A 23,474-nucleotide genomic window follows, 5' to 3' on the forward strand; every position below is an offset into this window, starting at 1 on the left:
CTCGAGCGCAGCCTCGCCCTCGAGTCGCAGGACAAACGCTTGCAGCCCTTCGGCCTCGGCGTCGAGGCCTGCGCCAGCGGCCGCCGGGTCGTCGCGAAACGAGCCTTCGCGGCGGGCGACGTCGTCCTGCGCTGCGCCGCCTTTGCGTCGGCGCTGCTGCCGCGGCACCGCGAGTCGCGCTGCGCCGCGTGCCACGCGCCGCTCGAAAGCCCGAAGCGCTGCGGCGGCTGCAAGGCCGAGTGCTACTGCGACCTGGCGTGCCAGCGCGCGCACTGGAGGGCGGGCCACAAGCGGGAGTGCGCCGGGCTCGGGACGCTGCGGCGCGCGCTCGGCGACGACGAGTCGGAGGTGCTGGACGCGACCGTCGCCTGCCGCGCCGCGCGGCGGCTCGACGCCGCGCCGCAGCCCTCGGGGGACGACGCGACGACGCTCCGCCCGGAGGCCGCGGACGCGCGCGCCACGGTGCTCTTCGCGGGCGGCGAAGCGAGCGCGCGCGGCGCCCGCGTCGCGAAGGCCTGCGTCGACGCCAAGTTCATCCCCGAGGCCGCCGCGACCACCGTCGCGTCCCTCGTCGACGCGGGCCGCCGGAACAACTTCTGCGTCCCCGACGAGCTCTTGGGCGGCGTCGCGGGCTGCCTCTCGCCGCTCGGCGCGCTGCTCAACCATTCGTGCGCGCCGCCGTGCGTCGTCTGCTACGATCGGGGCGTCCAGTGCTTCGTCGCCGCGCGCGCCATCGCGGAGGGCGAGGAGGTCACGCACAGCTACGTGGACCGCGGCGCGACGACGGCCGCGCGGCGGCGGGAACTGATGGAGACCTACGGCTTCCGCTGCGAGTGCGCGTGCTGCGCGGCGCCCTGGGCGGCGAGGGACGCCTTGCTCGAGGGCGCGCCGGATGGCGAGACCGCCGCCGCCTCCACCCCCGGGACCGCCGCGGCGCTGGCTTTGAACGAGCGGCTCCGCGCGGAGGCGACGGCGGTCGACGACGACGACGGCCGCGAGGGCGACCTGCTGGCCGCGGCCGCGGCCGCGTTGGACGGCCGCGTCGCGCGGACGCACCTCGCGGCCGTCGCGACGCTCGAGGCGCGCGCGCACCACGCGCTCGCGACGGGCGACATCGCCGCCGCGCTTCCTCTGTTCGCGGATCTGGCCGCGCGGCGGGACGCGGTCTACGCGCCGCTGCCCCACGCGCGCTGCGCGCTGGACCACCTCACCGTCGCCGAGCTCGCGGGCGTCGCCGGCGATGTGACGCTCGCCGGCGAGGCGCGGGCCCGCGCGCGGGCCCTCCTCGCGCGGACGAACCCGTACCACAGCGAGCTGCAAAATAGGTAGCTCCTAGCCCGCCTTCCGGAACGGGTCCGCGACGTTGAGGATGCCCGTCCAGAGCGCGATGATGGCGACGCGGAACTGGAAGTTGACGTAGACCGCGCGCGCGCCGTGCTCCGCGAGCGCCGTCCGCATGGCCGCGGCCGCGGACGGGATCTCGCCCGTCGACTCGGCGACGCGGCCCGCCGTGAGCGCCGCGTTGTGGAAGAGCTGCGTCGCCAATCCGCAGGCCGCGCCGGCGCCCAACCCGCCCGCGAACTTCGTCGGCGCGTGGGTTTCCGGGTCCGTGCGCAGGAGCCTCGCGAGCGGCGGCGTCACGACGGGCGCGACGACGATGCCGCCGCCGACGGAGCCGCAGTCGCGGAGGAAGGACCAGACGAGGCCCGGCGCGACGTTCCTGCGCCAGAAGCTGTAGGCCGCCGCGCCGGCCGACGCCGCGGTCCCGCCGGGCGCGCTCACGCCGCTGTAGCCGTAGGTGCCGCCGATGATCAGATTGTACTTGGCGGCCATCATCCACGCCGTCGACCCGTAGGACACGCTGAGGTTGTAGGGCGACGGGCCCAGCGCGGCGTCGAGCGCGTCGCGGAGCTCGCGGATGAAGGCGAACTGGAAGCCCGTGATCGCCGTCTGCAGGGGCATCATGCGCGCGGCCATGGCGAGGCGGTGCGCCAGCGGCGCCGGCGGCAGCGGCGTCGCCGTCGGCTGCGACAGGCGCACGACCTGCGGGATCGTGAACTCGATGGCCACGAAGCTGCAGGCCGCCGCCGCGGCGGCGATCTGCGGCAGCACGTCCAGCGTTTTCGTGCGCGGCGCGTCGGCCGTCATGCTGTGCGCGGCGGGACCGGACGCCGCCTTAGGCCTTAGAGCTGGTCGACAGTAATTTTTCACTGGAACTGCAAAAACGTGTTTTGTGGCAAATCGATCGAGCTTGGGGCGGCGCTCCGCCTCTCTATCAGCGGGACCAGACGCGCCGACACGAGGCGCCGACGGGCGGTTCAGGTTGCAGCTCAAGTTGAAGGGCAAAAACTCCTTGTGGCAAAAGAGCTCGAGCTCACGGCAATCCGCGCGCACGATGTTCGTGCCGATGCGGCGCTTCCTCGCGTCGGCACCCCACCGACGTTGGTTGTCGACCAATCCTTGGACGCGTCCCGTCGGCGAAGGCGCGCTGCTCCTGCGCTTCGGCACGGGCATCGACGACGCCGTGAGCCGGCGCGTCCTGGCCTACAAGGCGCGGCTCGAGGCCGCGCCCCCGCTCGCCGGCGTCACGGAGGTGCTGCCGGCCTACGCGTCGCTGCTCGTGCACTTTGACGCCACGACGACGACCGCCGGCGCCGTCGAGGCCTGGGCCGCGGCCGCGGGCGACGGAAAAGCGGGCGAGGAGGCGACGGAGGACGCGCGCGTCGTCGAGATCCCCGTGAACTACGGCGCCGAGTACGGCCTCGACCAGGCCGAGGCCGCGGCGATCGCGGGGCTCGCTGGACCCGCGGAGGTCGTGGAGAGGCACGCCGCGGGCGACTACCGCGTCTTCTTCCTCGGCTTCACGGGCGGCTTCCCGCGGCGAGCGGCGTCAAGTCTACGGACGCACCCCTTTCCGACGCTCCGCCCCCCCCCCGCAGGTACCTGGGCGGCCTCGACGAGGCCCTCAAGGCCGTGCCGCGGCTGACGACGCCGCGGCAGCTCGTGCCGCGGGGCGCCGTGGGCATCGCCGCGGGCCAGACGGGCGTCTACACGCTCGACACGCCCGGCGGCTGGCACCTGCTCGGGCGGACGCCCGCGACCCTCTTCGACCCGGCCCGGGACCCGCCGGCCCTGCTCCGCGCGGGCGACCGCGTCCGGTTCGTGCCGAGCGACGCCGCCGTCGAGGCCGGCGCCGACGCCGACGAGGGCGACGCGCCGGCGCCGGACTGCGGCTGGGTCGAGGTCCTCGAGCCCGGCATGCTGTCGACGGTGCAGGACCTGGGCCGCCGGGGCTACGCGCAGCACGGCGTGTCGCGGAGCGGCGCCGCGGACGACGCGGCGCTCCGCGTCGGCAACGCGCTCGTCGGCAACGCGCCGGGCGCGCCGGGCCTCGAGGTCGCCATGGGCGGCCTCAAGCTGCGCTGCGTCCACGCCTGCCGCGTGGCGCTCGCGGGCGCGGACACGGGCGCCACCGTCGTGCGCGACCTCGGCTACGGCGACGTCGAGACGCTCGACGCGGCCGTCGGCCGGACGCTCGCCCTGCGGGAGAACGACGAGCTGCGCCTCGGCTTCGCCGGGGACGGCGCGCGGGCCTACGTCTGCGTCGCCGGCGGCGTCGACGTCGACGAGGTCCTCGGGTCCGCGTCGACGGACCTCCGGGCCAAGCTCGGGGGCTTCCGGGGCCGCGCGCTCCGCTCCGGCGACGTCGTCGGCCGCGGCGGCGCGCCGGACGACGTCGACCGCGTGCCCATGCTCCGGGCGGCGACGGACCTCCTGCGGGGCGACGCCGACGGCGACGGCGCGGCCGCGGCGGCGAAGACGTGGACGCTGCGCGTGCTGCCCGGGCCCGGCGACCCGGGCACCGACGACGGCTCGCCGGGATTCGCGGGCGACGTCGGCCTGCTCACGGCCGCGGGCGCCTTCGAGGTGCTGCCCCGGTCGGACCGCATGGCCGTCATCGTCGGCCGCGTCGACGCCGACGAGGCGCCCCTGCCCGGGGGCCAGCAGCTCAGCGAGGCCTGCGTGTCGGGCACGGTGCAGCTCCCGCCCGACGGCAACCCGGTCATCCTGCTCGCGGAGCACCAGACGACGGGCGGCTACAAGGTGCCCGGCGTCGTCATCGCCGCGGACCTGTGGCAGGTGGGCCAGATGCGGCCCGGCGACGCGCTCAGATTCGTCGAGACGACGCCCCGGGACGCGCGGAACGCGCTCGCGCTGCTGCGCGCGCGCTGCCGCGAGACGGCGCCGCTGCCCGTCGACGCGGACAGCGTCGACCTCGCGGCCGTGAACGCGGGCATCAACCAGATGACCTGGCGGGAGGCCCTCGGCGACGCGGGCCTCGCGGGCCGCGGCCCGCTCTTCCGGCCGCGCGCCGACATGCGCGCCGTCGACCTCAACGCGGACGCGGGCGAGGGCTTCGACGACGCCGGGCTCCTGGAGCACTGCACGTCCGTGAACGTCGCCTGCGGCGGCCACGCGGGCACGCCGGCGACCATCGCCGCGACCGTGGACCTCGCCGTCGCCGCGGGCGCGGCCATCGGCGCGCACGTCGCCTACGAGGACCGCGCCAACTTCGGGCGCGAGGCGACGGACGTCGACCCGAACGCGCTGCGGGACCAGGTCCTCGTCCAGGCGTCGACGCTCATCGGCCTCTGCCGCGCGCGCGGCGCGCGCGTCACCTACGTGAAGCCGCACGGCGCGCTCTACCACGCGGTCTGCGCCGGCGGACCCCAGGCCGAGGCCGTCGCGGCGGCCTGCCGCGCGCTCGGGCTGCCGCTCCTGCTCCTGCCGGCGTCGCCCCTCGCGTCCTTCGGCGAGGGCTTCGCGGAGCGCGCCTACGACGGCGACGCGCTCCGGCCCCGCGACCGGCCGGGCGCGGTCATCCACGACGCGGCCGCCGCCGCGGCCCAGGCCGTCGCCCTCGCGGCGCGGCCGGACCTCCACACGATCTGCGTCCACGGCGACAGCCCCAACGCCGTCGCCGTCGCCGCCGCCGTCGCCGCCGCGCTCCGCGACGCGGGCTTCACGCTGAAGAAGTTCCTCTAGGACTCGGTTTTAATCGCGGAATGCAGCGCCGCCGGTCGCGGCGACGCGGCGCCGTCGCCGCGCCATGCGCCATGCGCCATCGGGCAGCCGAATTCGTCGCTTCAACGTGAACTTATTGGCTTTCGGTGCAGCCCTCACGGCGAAGCAGCCCGTCTCGGCGCCCGCGGGAACAAGATGGAGCTCCCGGATATCACGGGCGCCGCGTGCGTGACCCCCGCGACCCCCTGGTTCGGCGCGGAGCCCCCCCCGGCGGGATCGGGGACCGGGCGGAAGAAGCGCAAGCGCCGCCCGGCGCCCCCGTCGCGAGCGATCCCCTCGCGGGAGATTTTGGTCGTCCTGGCGTCGGGGCCGGGGGACGGCGCCCTCGGCTGCGTCGGGGGCGGCCAGGGGTCGGCCGGTTCGGGGGGTGGGGCCCCCGGGGCCATGGCGAGCTACGCCTACAGCGCCCAGCTCGTGCGCGGCGGGCGCGTCGTCGAGTACGTGCCCGATTGCGCCGCGTGCCGCGGGAAGCACAGTCGCCACGTCTGCGGCAAGATCCACGTCAAGATCCGGCGACCGAACCCCAAGATCAAGTACGAGGCCTGCGACGCGTGCCGAGGCCGCCACACGGCCCACGTCTGCGGCCGCGGCCGCGGCCTCCGACCGCTCGCGCCGCCGCCCGTCCGCGTCGTCGAGGAGCGGCCGCCGAGCGACGGCGGCGGCGGCGGCGGCACGGCCTACTGTTCCGTGTGTCTCTGCGACGTCGACGTGGCGCGCATGGTGCCCCTGGACTGCTCCCACAAGCTCTGCGTCGAGTGCTCCGCGGGCTGCGGCGCCAAGGCCAACGGCGGCGTCCAGGTGCGGTGCCCCCTCTGCCGCGAGCCCACGCGCCTCCGCCTCGCCGACCGCAAGCGCGTCGTCTGCCTCATGGCCCCGCCCGCCTTTCAGGCCGCCTGAGGCGCCGGAGGCGCATGTTTTAAACTGCATGTTTGCCCCTGTCCTGCCGCACTTCGCCAAGTCCACAGCCAAGGCCGCCAGACACTTCGACAGCCGCGCGCCGACGAAGGCCGCCAGACACTTCGACAGCCGCGCGCCGACGAAGGCCGCCAGACACTTCGGCCGGCGCGCGCGCGACGATGGCGAGCTTCTTCGACTTTGCGTCCTGGTTCGGGCCCGAGCTCCGCAGCGGCGCCGACACGAAGCCGACGTCGCAGGTGCTCGGCGGCAAGGCCGTCGTGGGCCTCTACTTTAGCGCCCACTGGTGCCCGCCGTGCCGCGGCTTCACGCCCAAGCTCGCCGCGCTCTACGAGGCGCTGGTGGCCGCGGGCGAGTCCTTCGAGGTCGTCTTCGTGAGCTCGGACCGCGACGACGCCCAGTTCGACGAGTACTACGGCGCGCACCCCTGGGCGGCCGTGCCGTTCGCGAACCGCGACGCCAAGGCCGCGCTGTCGCGGAAGTTCAAGGTCCAGGGCATCCCGACCTTCGTGCTCGTCGACGGCGAGACGGGCGAGCTCATCACCGCCGACGGCCGCGACGTCGTCCTCGAGGACCCGTCGGGCGCGGGCTTCCCCTGGCGGCCGCCGTCGCTGCGCGACGCGCTCGACGCGCTGCCGCCCCTCGAGGGCAAGGGCCCGGGCGGCCCCGGCCCGACGTTCGGGAGCCTGCCCGGCCCCGTGCTGCTCTACTTCAGCGCCCACTGGTGCCCGCCCTGCCGCCAGTTCACGCCGCAACTCGTCGCGTTCTTCTCGAGGCTGAAAGCGGCGCACCCCGCGGCGTCGCTCGTCTTCGTGAGCAGCGACAAGAGCGAGCACGAGTTCGCCGAGTACTTCGCGGACATGGGCGACGAGTGGCTCGCCCTGCCCTTCGCCGCGCGCGGCGCCAAGGACCGGCTCTCGCAGCTCTTCGGCGTCAGGGGCATCCCGTCGCTCGCGCTCGTGTCCGCGCCGGCGCCGGGCGGCGACCGGGCGATCGTCGCGCGGGACGGCCGGACCTGCGTCCTCGAGGACCGCGTCGCCGACTTCCCGGCGTCCTGGGCCCCGGCGCCCTGGGGCGACCTCGCGAAGACCGTCGAGGTCAAGGGCCACGACGTCAACTCGTGCAGATCCCTCGTCGTCTTCGCCGAGGCCATGGCGGACCCGTCGGCCGCCATCGGCGCCCTCAAGGCCCTCGCGGCGAAGCACGCCGCTGTCGACCCGCCGGAGCTCCTCTTCTTCTTCGCCGAGCTCCCGGAGGGGCCCGTGGACAAGGTCCGCGAGCTCTGCGGCATCGCGGGCCTCCAGGGCAGGGCCGAGACCGCGGACCTCGTCCTCCTCGACATCCCCGACGACGGCGGCTTCTACCTCCGGGAGAAGGTCGCGTCCGTCGACGTCGCGGCCCTCGAGGCCTTCCTCGCGAGCCCGGGCGACCGCAAGCAGCTCGAGGCGGGCTAGGCGCCGCCGCCCCGCGCCCTCGACGTCGACGTCGCCCTAAGCATGCGCCTCACTCTGGCGAACGTTGTTCTTCTCCTTTCTTCGGGAGAGGGGTGCCTTGCGTCCGGCGGGCAAAGTCAGCGCCGGGAGCGCGCGAACAGATCCCGCCGGCCGTCCGGCGCCAGTGAGAAGGGCAGGAACGCTCACGAGTGGCGTGCATCGCAACAGACGCCCTCGAGAATCGGCCCGCGCGCGACTTTTACCTCGAGGGCGCGCGCCGCCTCGCGGACCGCGCCGCCCTCGCCACCCTCACGACCAACCTGCCCTGTCGCCGGCAAGACGGGTTCGCAGCGATGGGCCGCGTCTCGGGACCTCGCCGAGGCAGGCGTGAGGGGCAGGCCAGGATTGAGGCGACACGAGATAACCGCATGCTCGAAACACGCATGGGCGCATCACTTTGAAGCGCTACAGATCTCAGAACTCACGCGCGCGCGCGGCGCCGCTTCACCCCTTCTCACTTGAAACTTCCCTCCGGGCCAACCCAGAGCCACTCCCGGCGGGGCCCCGCAAAAACTGGGCGAGGGGGGACGCCGTAGACGTCGAGGGGGGACGCCGTAGACGTCGAGCCTCGACAAAACGGTCGAGCCGGGCGCGAGAGCGGGTCGCGCGCCGCGCCGGCGCCCGGGGCCTCGCCCGGCACCCTCGGGGAGACGTGGGAGGCCCCGCCGATGGCCTCGACCGCAATCATCGGGACCCCCTGGGCCCGGGCTCGCGGCGGTCCGTCGATACCCCTCAGCGCGCCGCCGGGCGGGCCCCGCCTTCGCGCCGCGCCTTCGGCCGGCCTCGCCCCCGCCCCTCGTCGCGGGCGTCGGCGGGACCGGTCCACCCCGGAACACGTCGCCGACGAGGGCGGCTTCGGCCGGCCCGCGCGCTCCCGCTCGGCCTCCGCGATCGGGTCGGGCGCGCGTCAGGCCGTCTTCGGCGGCGCCGGGCACGACCGCGCGGCCGTGCCCGGCGACGGGGCCGCGATGCCCCGTCGCCCGCGACCCGTCGCCGGCGGCGCGGACCGCTCGCGGCCCGCACGCCGGAGGCCGTCGCGGAGGAGGTCGTCGCGCAGGCCGAGGCGCTCGACGTCGCCGACGCGTTCGCGGACGTCGTCGTTATCGGCGGCGGCGGCGACGCGGGCGCGGTCGTCGGCGCGACGACGACGACCGCCGGCTTCGCGGCCGGCGGCGGCGATACGGGGAAGGAGGACCCCTGCAAGAAGAAGAAGCTCGAGAAGAAGAAGAAGTGCCTCAAGTTCGAAAAGAAGGGCCAAACGCTGTGCCAGTGGGACGAGACGAACAAGTGCCACTCGAAGACGTGCGGGTCCAACGCGGAGAAGAAGCCCTGCAAGAAGGCGGGCGGCTGCGAGTGGAAGAAGGGACAGTGCGTGGCCTCCTCGGGAGTCTCCTGCAAGAAGCAGAAGAAGGAAAAGAAGTGCACCAAGGCCGGCTGCGCGTGGGACGCGAAGAAGGAGAAGTGCGCGGACTCCTCGGGAGTCTCCTGCAAGAAGCAGAAGAAGGAAAAGAAGTGCACCAAGGCCGGCTGCGCGTGGGACGCGAAGAAGGAGAAGTGCGCGGACTGCGCGAAGCAGAAGGAATATTGGAAGGAATCCAAAAAGTGCAAAAGGCGGGCTGCAAGTGGAAGAAGAGCGAGGAGAAGTGCCTCGCCAAGAAGAAGTAGGCCTCCCTAAGTAGACTAACATCTTTCCGAGGAGTCTCTACCCGCGGTTGTCCGAGTCCGAGCGCAGCACCGGCGGGTAGTCCGCGTCCGCCGATGCGTCCAGCACCATCTCCATGTCCCGCGCCGCCTTGATCTTCGCTCGCACGAGCGGCAGCTGTTCCTCCGCGTGCTTGGTGTCGACGAGCGCCCGGTGCGGCTTTAGTGGGCCCCCCAGTGCCCGCGTCCGCCCAAGGCAGGCGCGTAGGCGGGGTGCGTCGCCTAATGCGCTTGAGAGAGAGCGCCTTTTACGCCTGTTTTCCCGCTATTCGGCGAGCTAGTTTTAGCATATTGGCCGACACTTTGACCGACACCGGTCGCGGGCCGATGGCCAAGGCTTCTTTCGCGGCGGCCGCAGCGCTCGTCTTGCTATGCGTCATATGCGCACGACCCCGCCGCGACGCCCAAGCGTGTGGAGCCGCGTCATCGGCTCGCGACCCGGTGACGCGTCGCGGCGGCTCGCCGTCGCCCGACTCGACAACGCGACGCTCGCGCGCGCGTTCAACCTCGCCGACGAGGTCGCGCACCGCCGGCCCTGCGAGCTGCACAAACACGGACGCACGTTCGCGCCCACGGACGTCGTCGCCCTCGCGATCGCGCGCGCGGCGTCGGAGTCCGTCGTCAAGGCGACGACTTCCGCGAAGCTCCAGTGGCACAGCCTCCACCTGCACGAGTCGGCGTCCTGTGGCCATGACGATTTTCGAGAGATTTCGGCTGGGGAAACGATGAAATATCGTTACCGTCATGCTTGGTAGGCACGAGTGCGCGCTCGCGGACTGGGCGGCGGCGGGCGCGCGGCGCGTCGTCGTGTCGCTCCGCGACCCCGTGTCGCGGCTCGTCAGCGGCTTCCAGCGGCGCATGGAGGGAGGCGCGCCCACGGCCGCGAACCGCGCCTTCGCGCGCGAGTTCCCGCGGCTCGACGCCTACGTCGACGCGCTCTTCGCGCCGGCGGACCCGCGGCACGCGCTCGCGCTCGAGATCACGTACCCGGACAAAAATCAGAACTTCCTCGTGCCCGTCGAGGAGTTCTACCTCGCGTCGCTCGACCGCGGCGCGCCGCGCGACGCGCGCGAGGTCGCCGTCGACGTGCGCTACGCCTGCATCGAGTCGCTCGACGACGACGTGGCCGCGATCCTCGGCGCCTGGGGGCGCGCGCCGAACGCGAACGCCCGCAAGAACGCGACGAAGCACCGGTCCCGGAACGCGTCGGACGCGCCGACGACGCGCCACCGCCTCATCAGCGACGGCAACGCGGCGCGCGTCGAGGCGCTCTACGCCGCGGACGCCGCGCTCCACGCCCGGCACTGCTCTGCGGACCGCGGCCGCGAGCCCGGCGGCGAGACGTTCCGCTACAGGACGCCGCGGTAAGTCGCGCGCCGTCGGTTAGGGCCTCCCCGGGGCGCCGCCGACGAGTTCGGCGGCCTTGTCCGGCGATTCGACGAAGCGGACGGGGTCGTCCAGGTCCCCGAGTCCCGGCGCGCGGACGAGGCCCGAGTCCAGGTCCCCGACGAGGCCGCTGACGGTGCGCCCCCAGCCGGAGACGTCGACGTCCGCGACGTCGACGGCGTCCTCGCGCGCCGCCGCCGAGTCCGCCTCGCGCCAGGGCGCGGGCACCTCCGCGCGCGGCGCCGGGTCGATGGGCCGGAACGCGGCGACCGCGGCGCTCCGCTCCGCGCGCGACGGCTCGAAGACGGGCTCCGGCGTGTCGTCGTCGCGGTCGTCGGGCGCGGGCAGCGCCGCGACGCCGTCGCAGTCCGGCGACTCGAAGTCGTAGGAGTCCGGCGAGTCCGGGGGCGTGCCGATGGGCGTCCAGCTCGGCGGCGGCGGCGGCCTCGGCCTCTCCGGCGCGTCCGGCGGCGCGGGCCGCGCGCTCCAGCGCGCGCAGCAGCCCCGGTCGCGCACGGTCCGCGACTCCGGCGCGCCCGAGTCGAGGCTCGAGAGCGTCGTGTCGCGCGCGCCCTCGGACGACGACCCGAGCGACCCGTCGACGGAGCCGCCCGCGCTGAGGCGGCCCGCGATCGCGAACGACGTGCGGCGCACGCGGTCCGCGAAGGACTTGACGCGGTTCATCGACGCGTCGCTCGCGCGCCGCAGGTCCCAGTGCAGGCCCATGGACGTGTTCTCGGCGTCCTTGCCCGTGACGAGGAGCGCGAGCCACGTGCACGCGAGGTAGACGACGCGCCCCGTGTTCGTCAGGAGCGCGCCGAGCGTCGCCCCGAGCGTGCAGGGCGGCTGGCTGCAGCGCGCCGTGGACGCGGCGAACTTGTAGGCCGCGTAGGCGAGGCCGAGGGACGTCGCGCCCGTGATCGCGACGAGGTAGCGGTGGCAGCGCCGCCGGAGCAGCGCCGTCTTCGACGGCTGGCCGAAGGCCTCCGGGTCGCTCGCCAGGGACGCGCGCCGCGCCTCCTTGGACAGGCCCCCCGGCGTCTGCACGCTCCGCTGGAGCCGGTGGCCCCAGTAGAGGCCCCAGACGCAGACGCAGACCTCCACGAGCGACGTCAGCAGCAGCTTCAGCAGGTTCACGCCGCGGTGCCAGCAGCCCCGCCGCCGCCCGAGGACGACCTCCAGCGTGCCCAGGCCGACCTGGAGGAGCGCCGCCGCCGCGAGCGCCGACCCGGCGATGACGAGGACGTCGCGCGGCACGCGGACGACGCGCGTCCGCGCGCGGAGCAGCGTCGCCTACCGGGCGCGTCGGTGGCGACGCGTCATCGTGTTCCCGGTCAACATCTCTCGAACATCGCCCCGGCCGCGGGACGCCGAGCGTCGCCCACGTCGCGACGACGACGATGAGGATGTAGTCCAGCCCCAGGCGCACGAAGATCACGAGGCCGCACGTGGCCTCGTACGGCAGCCGCCCGGCGTAGGACTCCGCGTCCGCGAGCATCGCGAGCTGCGCCGCCGCGACCTACCGAGCGCGTCGGTGACGACGGTTCGTCGTCTCTCCGGCGGTCACGAGCTCTCGAACGTCGCCGCGGCCGCGGGACGCCGGCCGCGACGGCCGCCGCCGCGAGGTGCACGTGCTCCGCGGACGTCAAATTCCGCAACGCGCCGCCGCGCCGCGGCTTGCCCTCGGCCCTGGCCTTGTCGAGGCGCGCGGCCACCTCGGTCCGCAGGCGCGACACGCTCACGACGCAGGGCACGAAGACGAGCACGACGAAGAAGCCGCTCAGAGCGCTGTAGGCCGGCTCGACGCGGCGCGCCCAGGTCGTGCCGCAGCCGGACCCGCGGTACGGGAAGCGGCACGGGTACCGCGCCCGCGACACGCCGAAGCCGTCCGCGCAGGACGCCATGGGGGGCTGCCCGGCGGGACGCGCCCAGACTGTTGTGAACTCCCAGCTCGGTTGGTCGAGACAAGACGGGGCGCGAATCCGCTCCCGACGCGATGCGCGCCCTCGAGGTCGTGCTCGTCCGGCCGAGCAACACGACGCCCTGGGGCCTCCACTGCGGCATCCTCGAGGGCTCGACGGAGCTGCTCGTGCGGCGCGCCGTGGCCTGCTCCTGCGCGGCGAAGGCGCGGCCCCGCCTGCGGGAGGGGGACCGCATCGTCGCCGTCGACGGGCGGCCGACGGCCGTCGTCGACGACCTCGAGGACGTGCTGCCCTACTTCCGCGAGGCCGCGGGCACCCGCCTGCGCCTCGCCGTCGAGCGGCCGCGGCGCGGCGCGGCGGCCGCGGCGGCGGCGCCGGCGGCGGCCGGCGGCCGCTGGGGCGCGCGGCGGCGGTCGAAGCCGGCCGCCGACGACGACGGCTGGCTCGGGTCTTTGAGCAAGGCCGCGCGGAGCCTGTCGCTCATGCCCGCGGCGTCGCGCGGCGACCCGGCCGTCGCCGCCGCGCACGCGTACGCGGTCGGCCCGCGCGTCGTCGCGCTCCGCGGCGGCGCGGCGCTCGCGGCGCTGCGGCGCGACGGCCCGCTGTCGGCGCTGAAGCCCGGCTTCCTCGAGCCCCTCCTGGGCGAGGCGTCGCGCGCGCTCGTCGTCAACGTCGGCGAGGCCGCGACGCCCCGGGGCGCGCTCGACGCGTGCGGCGGCCGCGCGGTCGCGCTCGAGTTCGGCTGGCGGGCCGCCCGGGGCGCCCACACGCCGGCGCTGGACCACTGCGTGCGCCTGGGCCTGGCCGCGGGCGCCTGGCTCGCGCTCGCCAGGGCAGCAAAAGAGAGCGAAATTCCCAACTTCAAAGGCTCCTTTCTCGGCCGTTTTCCACTCGTTTCGGCTGATTCTTGGACGAGCGATCATCTCTCGGAGCGGTCTCAACGCGTGGGCGCTTTTTCCGGAACGCGCGCGCGCGGAACACTCACGTTGAAGCGACGTTGAATCACCCTTTTGCTGCCCAGGCGCTCGCGGCGGAGCACCGCGTCGTGCTCTGCGACGCGGGCGGCGGCCACGTGCGAGTCGGATTATGCGCCGCAGCGATCGCCCGCGTGGCGCCCCTCGTGCCCGGGGCGGCGCTCGGCGACAGTCTGCGGACCTTCGACGCCGCGGCGGAGGCCTACGACGCGTGGCTCGCCGCCGCGGGCCTCGAGACGCGGCTCGCGCTGCCGCTGCTGCCGCCGTCGTTCACGCGCGCGCTGGGCCTGCTCGACGCGGCCCTCGCCTGCGACGGCGACGCGCCGAACGCGGCGCCCCTGGCCCTCGCGGCCGCGGCCGTGCGCTTCGACGAGCTCGACCTGTCGCCGGCGCTCGTCGGTTCCATCTTCGGCGAAACCGGCGCGGCGACGCTCGACGTGGGCACGGCGGCCGCGAGCGCGGCGCGGGACCTCGTGCTCGCCGGCGCGCCCACCGACGACGGCGTCCTCGAGGCGACGTGCGACGCGGGCGACGTCGTGCTCCGCGACGAGTTCGCGGTCACGCTCCGGAGCGCCGACGGCGGCAAGGTCGCGCGCTTCGCGTCCTCCGCGGCCTTCGTCGGCGCGGGGGAGCTCAGCGTGCCCCGCGCGTCCCTCGACGTCTTCCCGGACTGGCGCGACGTGCTGCCCCGGTCCTTCCAGCTCCGGCTCTCGTTCGCGACGCGGCCGCCGCCCGCGGCGCCGCGGAGGCTCGTGCCCGCGGCGCCGGACCTCCTCGCCGTCGGCCTCGACGCCCTCTTCGGCGCCGGCGCGGCCCTCGCGCCCGCGCGGCCCGCCGCCGGCGCGCCGGACGCGGCGACGGTCGACGCCGTCGCATCGCGCGCGGACGTCGAGCCGCACGTCGCCGCGGCGGCCCTCCGGGCCTCCGGCGGGGCGCCGGACGACGCCGTGCGCTTCGTCGACGACTGCCCCCGGCTCCTCGCGCTCCCGACGGACGCGGACCCGGACGTCGTGCGGTGGCGCGGCGGCGCCGCGGCGGCCCAGCCGGCGCTCGCGCCGCGGCGCAAGCCCAAGCGGCGGCCGAGCCTCTCCCCGCGGCCCCCGTAACCACCACACCACACGCGCCGTTACTCGTCGCGGCTGACCTCGACCTCGCTCTCGTCCGCGGCGTCGTCGGGCTCGCGGTCCGACCCGCGGCGGAACTTGATGCGCTTCCGCGGGCTCCGCGCGGCCTCGACGATCTTCTCCGGCGACATGTCGCAGCGCTTGCCGCGCACGTAGCGCACCTCGCCCGTCTGCCAATTCGTCGCCTTACACCACACGGACTCGTCGGCGTTGCCCCAGGTCGACATCGTCGTCGCGGGCCGCGCTCGCGCGTCGCGTCCGCGCCCCTCGGGCTGCACGAGACGTGACCCCCGCAGCGCTGCCCCGCGTCGGAGCCGCGGGTGCTCGCGCGCGCGGGCTGCACCAGACGCGAGAAGACGACAGCCCCAAAATTGACGATGCTCTCTCCGGCGTTGAAAAACTGTCGGCACTCTTGATCGGCACCATCGGCCTGAGCACTCGATTAGGCCCTACTCGAGGGCGTCGGAGACCCAGTTGAGGGTCGCGCGGAGGCAGCGGGCCGCCGGGTAGGACATGTCGCGGGGCACGCCGACGCGCTCGCGCAGGTAGGCGAGGCACTCGCGCACGGCGGCGCGGTCGCCCGCGTCGCGCGCCGCGAGGGCCGCGACGTCCGCGGCGGCCACGTCGCAGTCCGCGAGGAGCACCTGGGCGACGACGAGGAGCGCGTCCTGGACCGCGTCGCGCACGGCGCCCTCGGCGGGCGTCGCGAGCGGGTCCGCGAGGCGCGCGCGGTCCGGGCGGCCGCGGGCCCAGCCGCCGGCGCGCCCCTTGGCGCGCGCGGCGAAGGCCGCGACGGCGTCGAGGTTGTCGATGACGTGGTAGGCCGCCTCCGTCGCCGCGTCGGCCTCGAAGGCCTCCCAGCCGGGCTGGAGCGCGTCGGACGGCGCGTCGCTCGCCGCGAGCGGCGGGAGCGGCAGGCGCCAGGCCGCGTCGCCGCCGTCGAGCGCCGCGGCGTAGGCTTTTTGGTCCGGCGTGTTCGACGGCACGCCGGGGCCGTACTGGGGCGGGATGTCGTTGACGTGCGTGTACCAGTCGCTCCGCGACGCCGCGTAGCTCGGCCGCGCCTCGAAGGCCTCGAACCACCGGTCCACGTTCGGGTAAGCGCCCGAGCCCCGGACGACGTCGCCGCGCCAGTAGGGCACGGACGCGGCGATGCGCTCGACGTGGGACACGTACTGGAGGTCCACGAGCGACGGGCCGTCGGAGAAGTCGGAGAACCACGGCCCCGGCTGGTCGCCGAGCGCCGCGTCGACCTTGCGCATGGCCGCCTCGAAGTTCCGCTTGCTCCCGAAGCCGCCGCCGAAGACGTAGGCGCACCAGGCGGAGAACAGGGACCGCTCGAGGCGCAGGAGCGCCCGCGTCCGCTCCCACTCGGGCGACTCCCGGTCGGGCAGGAGCGCGCGGCGGCCGTCGGCGAACGCGTCGTCGAGCATGGCCATGATGTCCAGGCTCTCCGTGTACATGGTCCCGTCGAGCTCGAGCGCCGGCAGGATGCCGCCGCGGACCTTGGCCGTGAAGCTCGCGGGCTTGTCGCCGTAGGACCGCATGTTGATCAGCTCGACGGCGTAGTTGATCTCCTTCTCCTCGAGCATCATCCAGAGCTTCTGGCAGTAGGGGCACCAGGCCGCGCTGTCGCGGTAGAGCGTCACGCGCGTCTCCGCCCCGTCGTCGAAGACGCGCGTCCTCGACGCGCGGTGCGGCGAGCCCTTGCCCTCTTTGCGCAGCGCGAACTCGGCGGCGAGGGCCGCGCCGGCGGGCTTCTGCGCCAATTGCTCCTTGAGGGACGTGATCGTGGGCGCGCTGAGCGCCCGCGCGACGGGCAGGACCGCGACGAGGGCGAGCATGGCTCGCGACGGCGACACGCACATCATTGCTCGAGCGCTCGGATCGAGCGCGTGTTCAAGTTGAAGCAGTCACGACCTACGTTGAAGTGAGTGAAGCAGCCCGAAGCACGATGGCCGCGCGATTGTTTGCCATCCTGGCCGTCAGCCCTCGAAGCGCGATGGCCGCGGTCAGCCCTCGAAGCACGATGGCTGCGCGAGTGCTCGCCATCCTGGCCGTCGCGGTGCTCTTCGCGGACACGTCGGGCTTCACGGTGCGCGAGACGGATCGCCTCGACGAGCTCCCGCCGTCGATCCGCGCGCTCCTGGCGAAGATGACGACGGAGGAGAAGGCGCGACAGCTCGTGCTCGACGACGCGATCACCGTCGCGACGTATGATGGCGCGTTCAACGAAACGCTCGCCGCGGCGTACCTCGGCGGCCTCGGCGCCGGCGTGCTCAACTGGGGCCGCGACGTCGACCCGAACCTCGCGAACGCGATCCAGGACGCGGTCGTCGCGGCGTCGCGCCACGGCATCCCCGCGCTCTTCGCGGAGGAGTGCCAGCACGGCGTCCAGGGCGACCACCACACGATCTTCCCGTCGCCGCCGGCCCTCGCGGCGACCTTCGACGTCGACCTGCTGCGCGCCGTCGGCGCCGTCGTGGGCTGTGCCGAATTCAAATATTCAACTCGACTTCAATTTGAGCGTACGAGACAGTTACGACGCAGATTCTTCGGCTTTGCTTCGAGAACTCGACGAGAGAAATCGATTCGTCCAAAAATCAGCGGAATCGACTTCGATTTGACCGAGCTAGAGAGGTTTGAAGTTTGGTCGGGACGTCCCAAACCAGTGGTTGAATTCGGCACAGGTCGTGGGCGCGGAGGCGCGCGCGGGCGGCACGGCGCAGTGCTGGGCGCCCGTGTGCGGCCTCGCGCGCGAGCCGCGCTGGGGCCGCGGCGAGGAGGAGCTCGGCGAGGACGCCTACCTGGCCGGGGAGCTCGCCGGCGCCATGGTCCGGGGCATGACGGCCGACGGCCGCCTCGACTCGCCGAACGCGACGTCGTCGCTCCCAGCGTCCTGTGACGATGTTCGAGAGATGTTGACCGGGAACACGATAAAAGATCGTGACCGACGCATGTGGTAGGTCGCTCCTCAAGCACTTCGTCGCCTACTCCGTGCCGGAGGCGGGCCGCAACGAGGGCCCGGCGCACATGGGGCCCCGCGAGCTCCGGGAGACGTACGCGCGGCCCTTCGCCAAGGCCGTCGCCGCGGGCGCGACGGGCGTCATGTCGAGCTACAACGAGGTCGACGGCGTGCCCGTCAGCGGCGACGCGGGCTACCTCGAGGACCTGCTGCGGGGCGAGCTCGGCTTCGAGGGCTACGTGAGCTCGGACTTTGGCGCCATCCACAACCTCCAGTCGCTCCACTACACCGCGGCCGACGGGCCCGAGGCCGTGCGGCAGTTCCTCGAGGCGGGCGGGAGCGTGAACGGCCACGACTACCACGCGGACTACGAGGCCATCGTCGCCAACCTGACCGACAGCGGCCGCATGGCGTCCGAGACGCTCGACCTCGCCGCGGGCCGCGTCCTCGCCGTGAAGCGGCGCCTCGGCCTCCTGCGAGACGTCGGCGGCGTCGCGGCGACGGGCGCGTACCGGACGGACCCGGCGCTCGTCGCGACGCGCCTCGGCGACGCGCCGTCGCACCGCGCCGTCGCCGCGCGCGCGGCCGCGGAGAGCGTCGTCCTGCTCGCGAACGACCGCGTCCTCCCGTTGGACGCGGACGCCCTCGCGGGCAAGATCGTCGCCGTCGTCGGGCCCAACGGCGACGAGGCCCGCATGGGCGACTACTCCGCCGCGGGCTGGTCTGGCGGCGCGCCGTCGGGCGGCGGCAACATCGACACGTTCAACATGGTGCCCGTCCTCGAGGGCCTGCGCAAGGCGCTCCCGCGCTCGGACGTCGTCTACGCCGTCGGGTCGTCGCTGTCCGCCGCGCGGCACTGGAACGTCGTCCAGCGCCACGAGTGGGCCGTCGCCGCGGCCTTCGCGGCGACGGCGCCGTCCGTGCCCTACGCGCCGGGCTTTGAGCCGACGACGGTCGCCGCGGGCACGCAGGGGCTCGAGGCGACCTATTTCCCCGACGCGCGCCTCGAGGGGCCGGCGGCGCTCTCGCGCCTCGACTTTGCGCTGAACCACCACTTCTTCGCGCTCGGCCCCGACCCCGCGCGGCTGCCCGGCGGCGTCTTCTCCGCGCGGTTCCGGGGCCTCGCGACGCCGCCGGCGACGGCGACGCGCGGGCGCTGGGGCGTGCTCGTGCACACGGGAAGCGACGGCGAGGTCCGCGTCTCGCTCGAGGTCGACGGCGTCGTGCTCGTGGACACGTTCCCGAACGCGTCCGCGCCGACGGTCTCCGGGCCCTTCGCCTTCGAGGCCGGCCGCGCCTACGACGTGGCCGTCAACTACAGCCAGAGCCACTCGTGGAACGACGGTCCCGCGGTCGCGCTCCTCTGGTCGCTCGCGGAAGACGACGACGACGACGAGCTCGCGAAAGCCAAACGCCTCATGGACGCCGCGGACGCCGTCGTCGCCGTCGTCGGCGGCGCGAACAACCTGCGGGCGCCCGACGGCGGCAACGACTCGACGGAGGGCGAGGGCGTCGACCGCGCGTCGCTCGCGCTCACGGGCCGCCAGCGCGACCTCGTGGACGCCGCGCTCGCGTCGGCGTCAAAGTCGGGCGCGCCGCTCGCGGTCGTCCTCGTCGACGGCAAGCCGACGGCGGAGCCGCTGCTCAAGACGGCCCCGGCGGTGCTCGCGGCCTTCAACGGCGGCCAGGCCCAGGGCGACGCGATCGCGGCCGTCCTCGTCGGCGCCGCGAACCCGTCGGGCCGGCTGCCGCTGTCGTTCCCGGCGTCCGCGGACGTGCTGCCCGTCTTCTACGACCGCAAGCCGTCGTCGGCGCGGAGCGGCTGGTGCGACGTGGCCGAGTCCGTGCTCTGGGCCTTCGGGCACGGCTTGTCCTACTCCAACGTCACCTACGCCGACGTTTCGGTCGTACCGGAGACCGCGTCCGCCGCGACGGACGAGGTCCTCGTGCGCTTCACGCTCGCGCACGCGGGCGGCCCGCCGGTCGTCGAGGTCCCGCAGGTCTACGTCCGGGACGTCGTCTCGTCGGTGACGACGCCCCTCCGGAGCCTCAAGGCGTTCGCGCGCGTCGACCTGGCGCCGGGCGAGACGCGGCGGGTCGAGCTCGCGATCTCGCTCGACGAGCTGCGGGTGCTCGACCGCACGATGGCCTGGGTCCTCGAGCCGGGGACCTTCGAGGTCTACGTCGGCCCCGCGAGCGACGACACGCCGCTGAGCGCGTCCTTCGACGTGGTCTCAGATTAACGTTTCGCGTGCAGCTCCAGGAACGTGTCGAGGGCGACGTTGCCGCCGCAGGCGACGACGGCGACGGTGTCCCCGTCGGCCACCGGCACGTCGCCGCGGAGGAGCGCCGCGAGGCCGAGCGCGCCCGAGGGCTCGAGGACGAGCTTGAGCTCCGTGAAGGCGACGGCCATGGCGTCGACGGCGTCCGCGTCGGGCACGGCGGCCGCGCCGGCGACGCGCGGCCCGTTGACGGCCCACGTGAGCTCGCCCGGGGCCGACGCTTGTAACGCGTCCGAGATCGTCGCCGCGGGCGCGCCGGCCAGCGGCGTGCGCGCGCCGCTTTCGAAACTCGACCGGTGGTCGTCGTAGCCCGCCGGCTCGACGCAGAAGAGCTTCGTCGAGGGCGACGCGAGCTCCGCCGCTAAGCAGCAGCCGGCGAGCATGCCGCCGCCGCCGGTCGGCACGATCAACGAAGCGACGTCTTCCTCCTCCTCGAAAATCTCCAGGGCGAGCGTCCCCTGGCCATAAATCACGCCCCAGTCGTCGAAGGGGTGCAGCAGTTTGGCGCCGTGCTCCTCCGCGAACGCCGCGGCCATCCCAGACGCCGCAACCTCGCGGTTCACGCCGGGAGCCGCCGTCGATAAGACCACGGTCGCGCCGTAGTCGCGCGTGCGCTCCAGCTTGAGCGGCGGCGCGTCGTGCGGCGACACGATCGTGCACTTGGTGCCCGTCGTCGCGGCGGCGAGCGCGAGCGCCTGGGCGAAGTTGCCGCTCGAGAACGCGACGACGCCGCGCGCGCGCGCGGCCGCGTCGTCCATGTCCTCCTCGAGCAGGCGGTTCAGCGCGCCGCGGAACTTGAAGGCGCCCGTCTTCTGCAGGCACTCGGCCTTGACGAGCACACGCAGGTCTTTTTTGTCGAGGCGCGCGCTCGCGAGTCTGTTGAGTGACGGTGCCTCGAGCAACGGCGTGCGCACGATGCTCGTGCCGAGGCGCGCAGCAGCCTCGCGCACGAGGGCAGCGCGCGGGTGCGCCATTTTTCGCACCGGTAGTGGTAGCTCGGGCAGCCGACGAGGGCAGCCGACGAGGGCTAGCCGACGAGGGCAGCCGACGAGGGCAGCCGACGAGGGCAGCCGACGAGGGCAGCCGACGAGGGCAGCCGACGAGGGCAGCCGACAGCCTCTATTTAGCGAGCTGCACTTCAGGCAAGTTTCTGGCTCGTTTCCTCCGCGCTCGGAGAGAGAATGTCGCGCGGCTCCGTGGCCGTCGTCGGCGGTAGCATCGCTGGCCTCGCTGCTGCCAACGTGCTCGCGCAGCGCGGCTTCGAGGTGACGGTCTTCGAGCGCTTTCCGACAGGCTTCGAGAGCCGCGGCGGCGGCCTCGGCGGCGTGGACCGCCAACTCTACGAGTCGATCCGCGCCGACGGCGCGACGCTGCGGCAGCACGGGCCCGGAGGCTGGTTCTACGGCGACCTATGGCGCTACCTCCGCGGGGGATTGCCCGACGACGCCGTGAGGCACGGCGTCGCCGTCGCGGACGTCGGCGACGTCGCCGCGCCGACGGTCGACGGCGCGGCCTACGATTTCGTCGTCGTCGCCGACGGCGGCTGGAGCTCGCTGCGCCGCTTCGTCGTCGGCGACCAACAACCGGTCTACTCCGGCTACTGCCTCTGGCGCGGCCTGATGGACCTCGAGCGCGCGCCCTCGTTCCGGAGCTTCGGCGGCCACCGGAGCGGCTACTTCGACACTGGCGGCTTCCCCATCTCGTGCGCCGACGGCCGCACGCTCTACAATGGAGGATTCTACCTGCGCATGCCCGAGGACGAGGTCGCGCGGCCGGCGAGCGGCGCCGCGCGGCAGGTCGGGGAGAAGAAACGGGCGCTCCCGGACTGGTACCTCCCGCTCTACGAGAAGCTCTGGAGCCACGTCAACGGCGGCGAGCTCGTGCGGCTCTGGCGCGCCATGGCGGAGCACGGCAAAGTCACGCAGCACGCGGTCTGGGAGTTCTGCGCGGACCGCGTCGTGAACGGCCGCGTCGTGATCATCGGCGACGCGGCCCACATGGCGTCGCCGCGCACGGGCGCCGGCGCCTACACGGGCCTCCTCGACGCCCACGGCCTCGGCGTCGCCTTCGACCGCCACGGCGACGTCGACGCGGCCCTCGCGGCCTACGCCGTCGACGGGAAGCGCCGGGCGAACGAGCTCCACCGCGCGAGCCTGAATGTGAAACGGCAATTCGTGGACCCCAGCCGGCCGCCCGTGCCGGCGAGGGAGCTCCTCGCCCAGCTCGAGGCCGGCGGCCGCCAGTGCAGCCTAAACTAGTTCAAGTTGCATCGATGCTTGAAGGGGTCGGTAGAATCGGGGCAGCCCGAGGACGAACGATGGTGCGCGTGGCGCTGGTCGCGTCGCTGCTCGGCGCCGCCGAGGGCGGCTTCCGCATGACGGGCTACCGGAGCCTCGGCTGCCTGTCGACGTCCATGGGCTGGGGCGACTCGGAGATCAGGTGCGCGCTCGCGCGCCGCGCGCGCGCCGCCCGCCCCCCCACGCGCCCGCCCTCGCAGCGGGCTGCCGAACCCCTACGAGGCGGCGGACGACGCCTGCGCGCCCTTCTCGCGCGACGGCTTCGACGGCTGGCTGCGGGGCACCTGCGACCCGGCGACGGGCGTCGTTAATGTTTCTGCCTTCGCCGACGACAGCTGCTCCGCGGCCGTCGACGTGCTCACGTTCGGCGACGACGAGTGCCTCGAGGTCCAGGGCGGCTGGTTCCTCGTGTACTACGAATGGTCCATGAAGCTCGAGTGCCTCGCGGACTGCGACGCCGACGTGTCCTACTGCGCGTACCCGACGATCGCTCCGACGACGACGCCGTCGCGGCGGCCGACGGCGGGCCCGCGCGCGGCCAGGGCGACGCGGGCGCCGAGCCTCGGGGGCGACGACGACGACGACGACGGCGACCTGAGCCGCGCCGCCGCCGCCGTCATCGCGGGCGCCGCGCGCGGCCCGCGTCCCGGGGAGGCGGCGGCGGCGCGCGCGCGACTTTTTCCTCGCCCAGGTCGCGCTCTTCATCGTGGGCTGCGCGGCCATCGCGTCGGTCTACGCGCGGCGGGCGCTGCCCCACGACGACGCGACCTTCGACACGCTGCCCACGGGCGGCGCGCCCGCGCCGCCGCCCGTGCCCGTCGCCGTGCCCGCGCCGCGCCGCGCGGAACTCGAATCTTCAACCCGACTTCAATGTGCGAACGTTTTGACACGAGCTCTTCGGCCGTGCGTCGAGAACTCGCCGAGAGCAATCCAAAAAATCAGCCGAAACGACCTCGATTCGACCGAAAACTCGAGAATTTCGAAGTTCGGCCCCGACGTCACCGGTCGGTTTCCGCGCAGGTGCCGCGGCCCGCGTCGTCCGCGCCGCCGCGGCGCAAGAGCCACCACGGCCGGTCGCCGCCGGCGGACACGGGCCGGCGGCCCCGGCGGTCCATCGCCGAGCGGCTCCGCAAGCTCGCCTCCGGCCGCGGCTACGACGACGCGTCCGCGGAAACGGCCCCGAAGTTCGACGTCGTCCTCGCGTCCGACATCCAGCTCATGAGCGCGGCCCACGCCGAGGTCGTCGACCCGCCGCCGCGGCGGCGCGCGCCGGACGCGGCCGCGGCGCGGCGCCGGCGGGGAGGGCGGGGGCGGCGGCGGCGGCGGGCGG

The 23,474-nt window shown here is 74.1% G+C and overlaps 5 protein-coding genes across 5 annotated transcripts in view; 4 read left to right on the forward strand and 1 right to left on the reverse strand.

Moving 5' to 3' along the window:
• Positions 1 to 2,407: 2,407 nt before the first annotated feature.
• Positions 2,408 to 3,174, forward strand: AURANDRAFT_19876 (hypothetical protein; the record flags this gene model as incomplete). The annotated part of the gene is made up of 2 exons (XM_009034932.1): positions 2,408 to 2,889; positions 2,940 to 3,174. Coding segments are annotated over 2 exons (717 nt in total), but the record flags the coding sequence as incomplete, so codon positions are not given.
• A 3,059-nt stretch (positions 3,175 to 6,233) lies between these two features.
• On the forward strand, positions 6,234 to 6,557 carry AURANDRAFT_16440 (hypothetical protein; the record flags this gene model as incomplete). Its single annotated transcript, XM_009034933.1, has 1 exon — positions 6,234 to 6,557. A coding segment is annotated over one exon (324 nt), but the record flags the coding sequence as incomplete, so codon positions are not given.
• A 10,186-nt stretch (positions 6,558 to 16,743) lies between these two features.
• On the forward strand, positions 16,744 to 19,796 carry AURANDRAFT_539 (hypothetical protein; the record flags this gene model as incomplete). Its single annotated transcript, XM_009034564.1, has 4 exons — positions 16,744 to 17,079; positions 17,291 to 17,481; positions 17,567 to 18,335; positions 18,891 to 19,796. Coding segments are annotated over 4 exons (2,202 nt in total), but the record flags the coding sequence as incomplete, so codon positions are not given.
• A 41-nt stretch (positions 19,797 to 19,837) lies between these two features.
• AURANDRAFT_4291 (hypothetical protein) lies at positions 19,838 to 20,797 on the reverse strand (the record flags this gene model as incomplete). Its single annotated transcript, XM_009034591.1, has 1 exon — positions 19,838 to 20,797. A coding segment is annotated over one exon (960 nt), but the record flags the coding sequence as incomplete, so codon positions are not given.
• Positions 20,798 to 21,028: 231 nt separating this feature from the next.
• The window catches only part of AURANDRAFT_70749 (hypothetical protein), a gene marked incomplete at both ends in the record, with an annotated part of 5,507 nt that continues 3,061 nt past the window's right edge, over positions 21,029 to 23,474 (forward strand). Inside the window, 5 exons of the mRNA XM_009034934.1 lie at positions 21,029 to 22,089; positions 22,140 to 22,286; positions 22,345 to 22,759; positions 22,836 to 23,024; positions 23,165 to 23,383. Of these exons, the coding sequence (XP_009033182.1) occupies positions 21,029 to 22,089; positions 22,140 to 22,286; positions 22,345 to 22,759; positions 22,836 to 23,024; positions 23,165 to 23,383 (2,031 nt within the window). The remainder of the gene's footprint in view (positions 22,090 to 22,139; positions 22,287 to 22,344; positions 22,760 to 22,835; positions 23,025 to 23,164; positions 23,384 to 23,474) is intronic.

Source organism: Aureococcus anophagefferens, assembly GCF_000186865.1.
Source record: "Aureococcus anophagefferens unplaced genomic scaffold AURANscaffold_2, whole genome shotgun sequence".
NCBI lineage: Eukaryota > Pelagophyceae > Pelagomonadales > Pelagomonadaceae > Aureococcus > Aureococcus anophagefferens.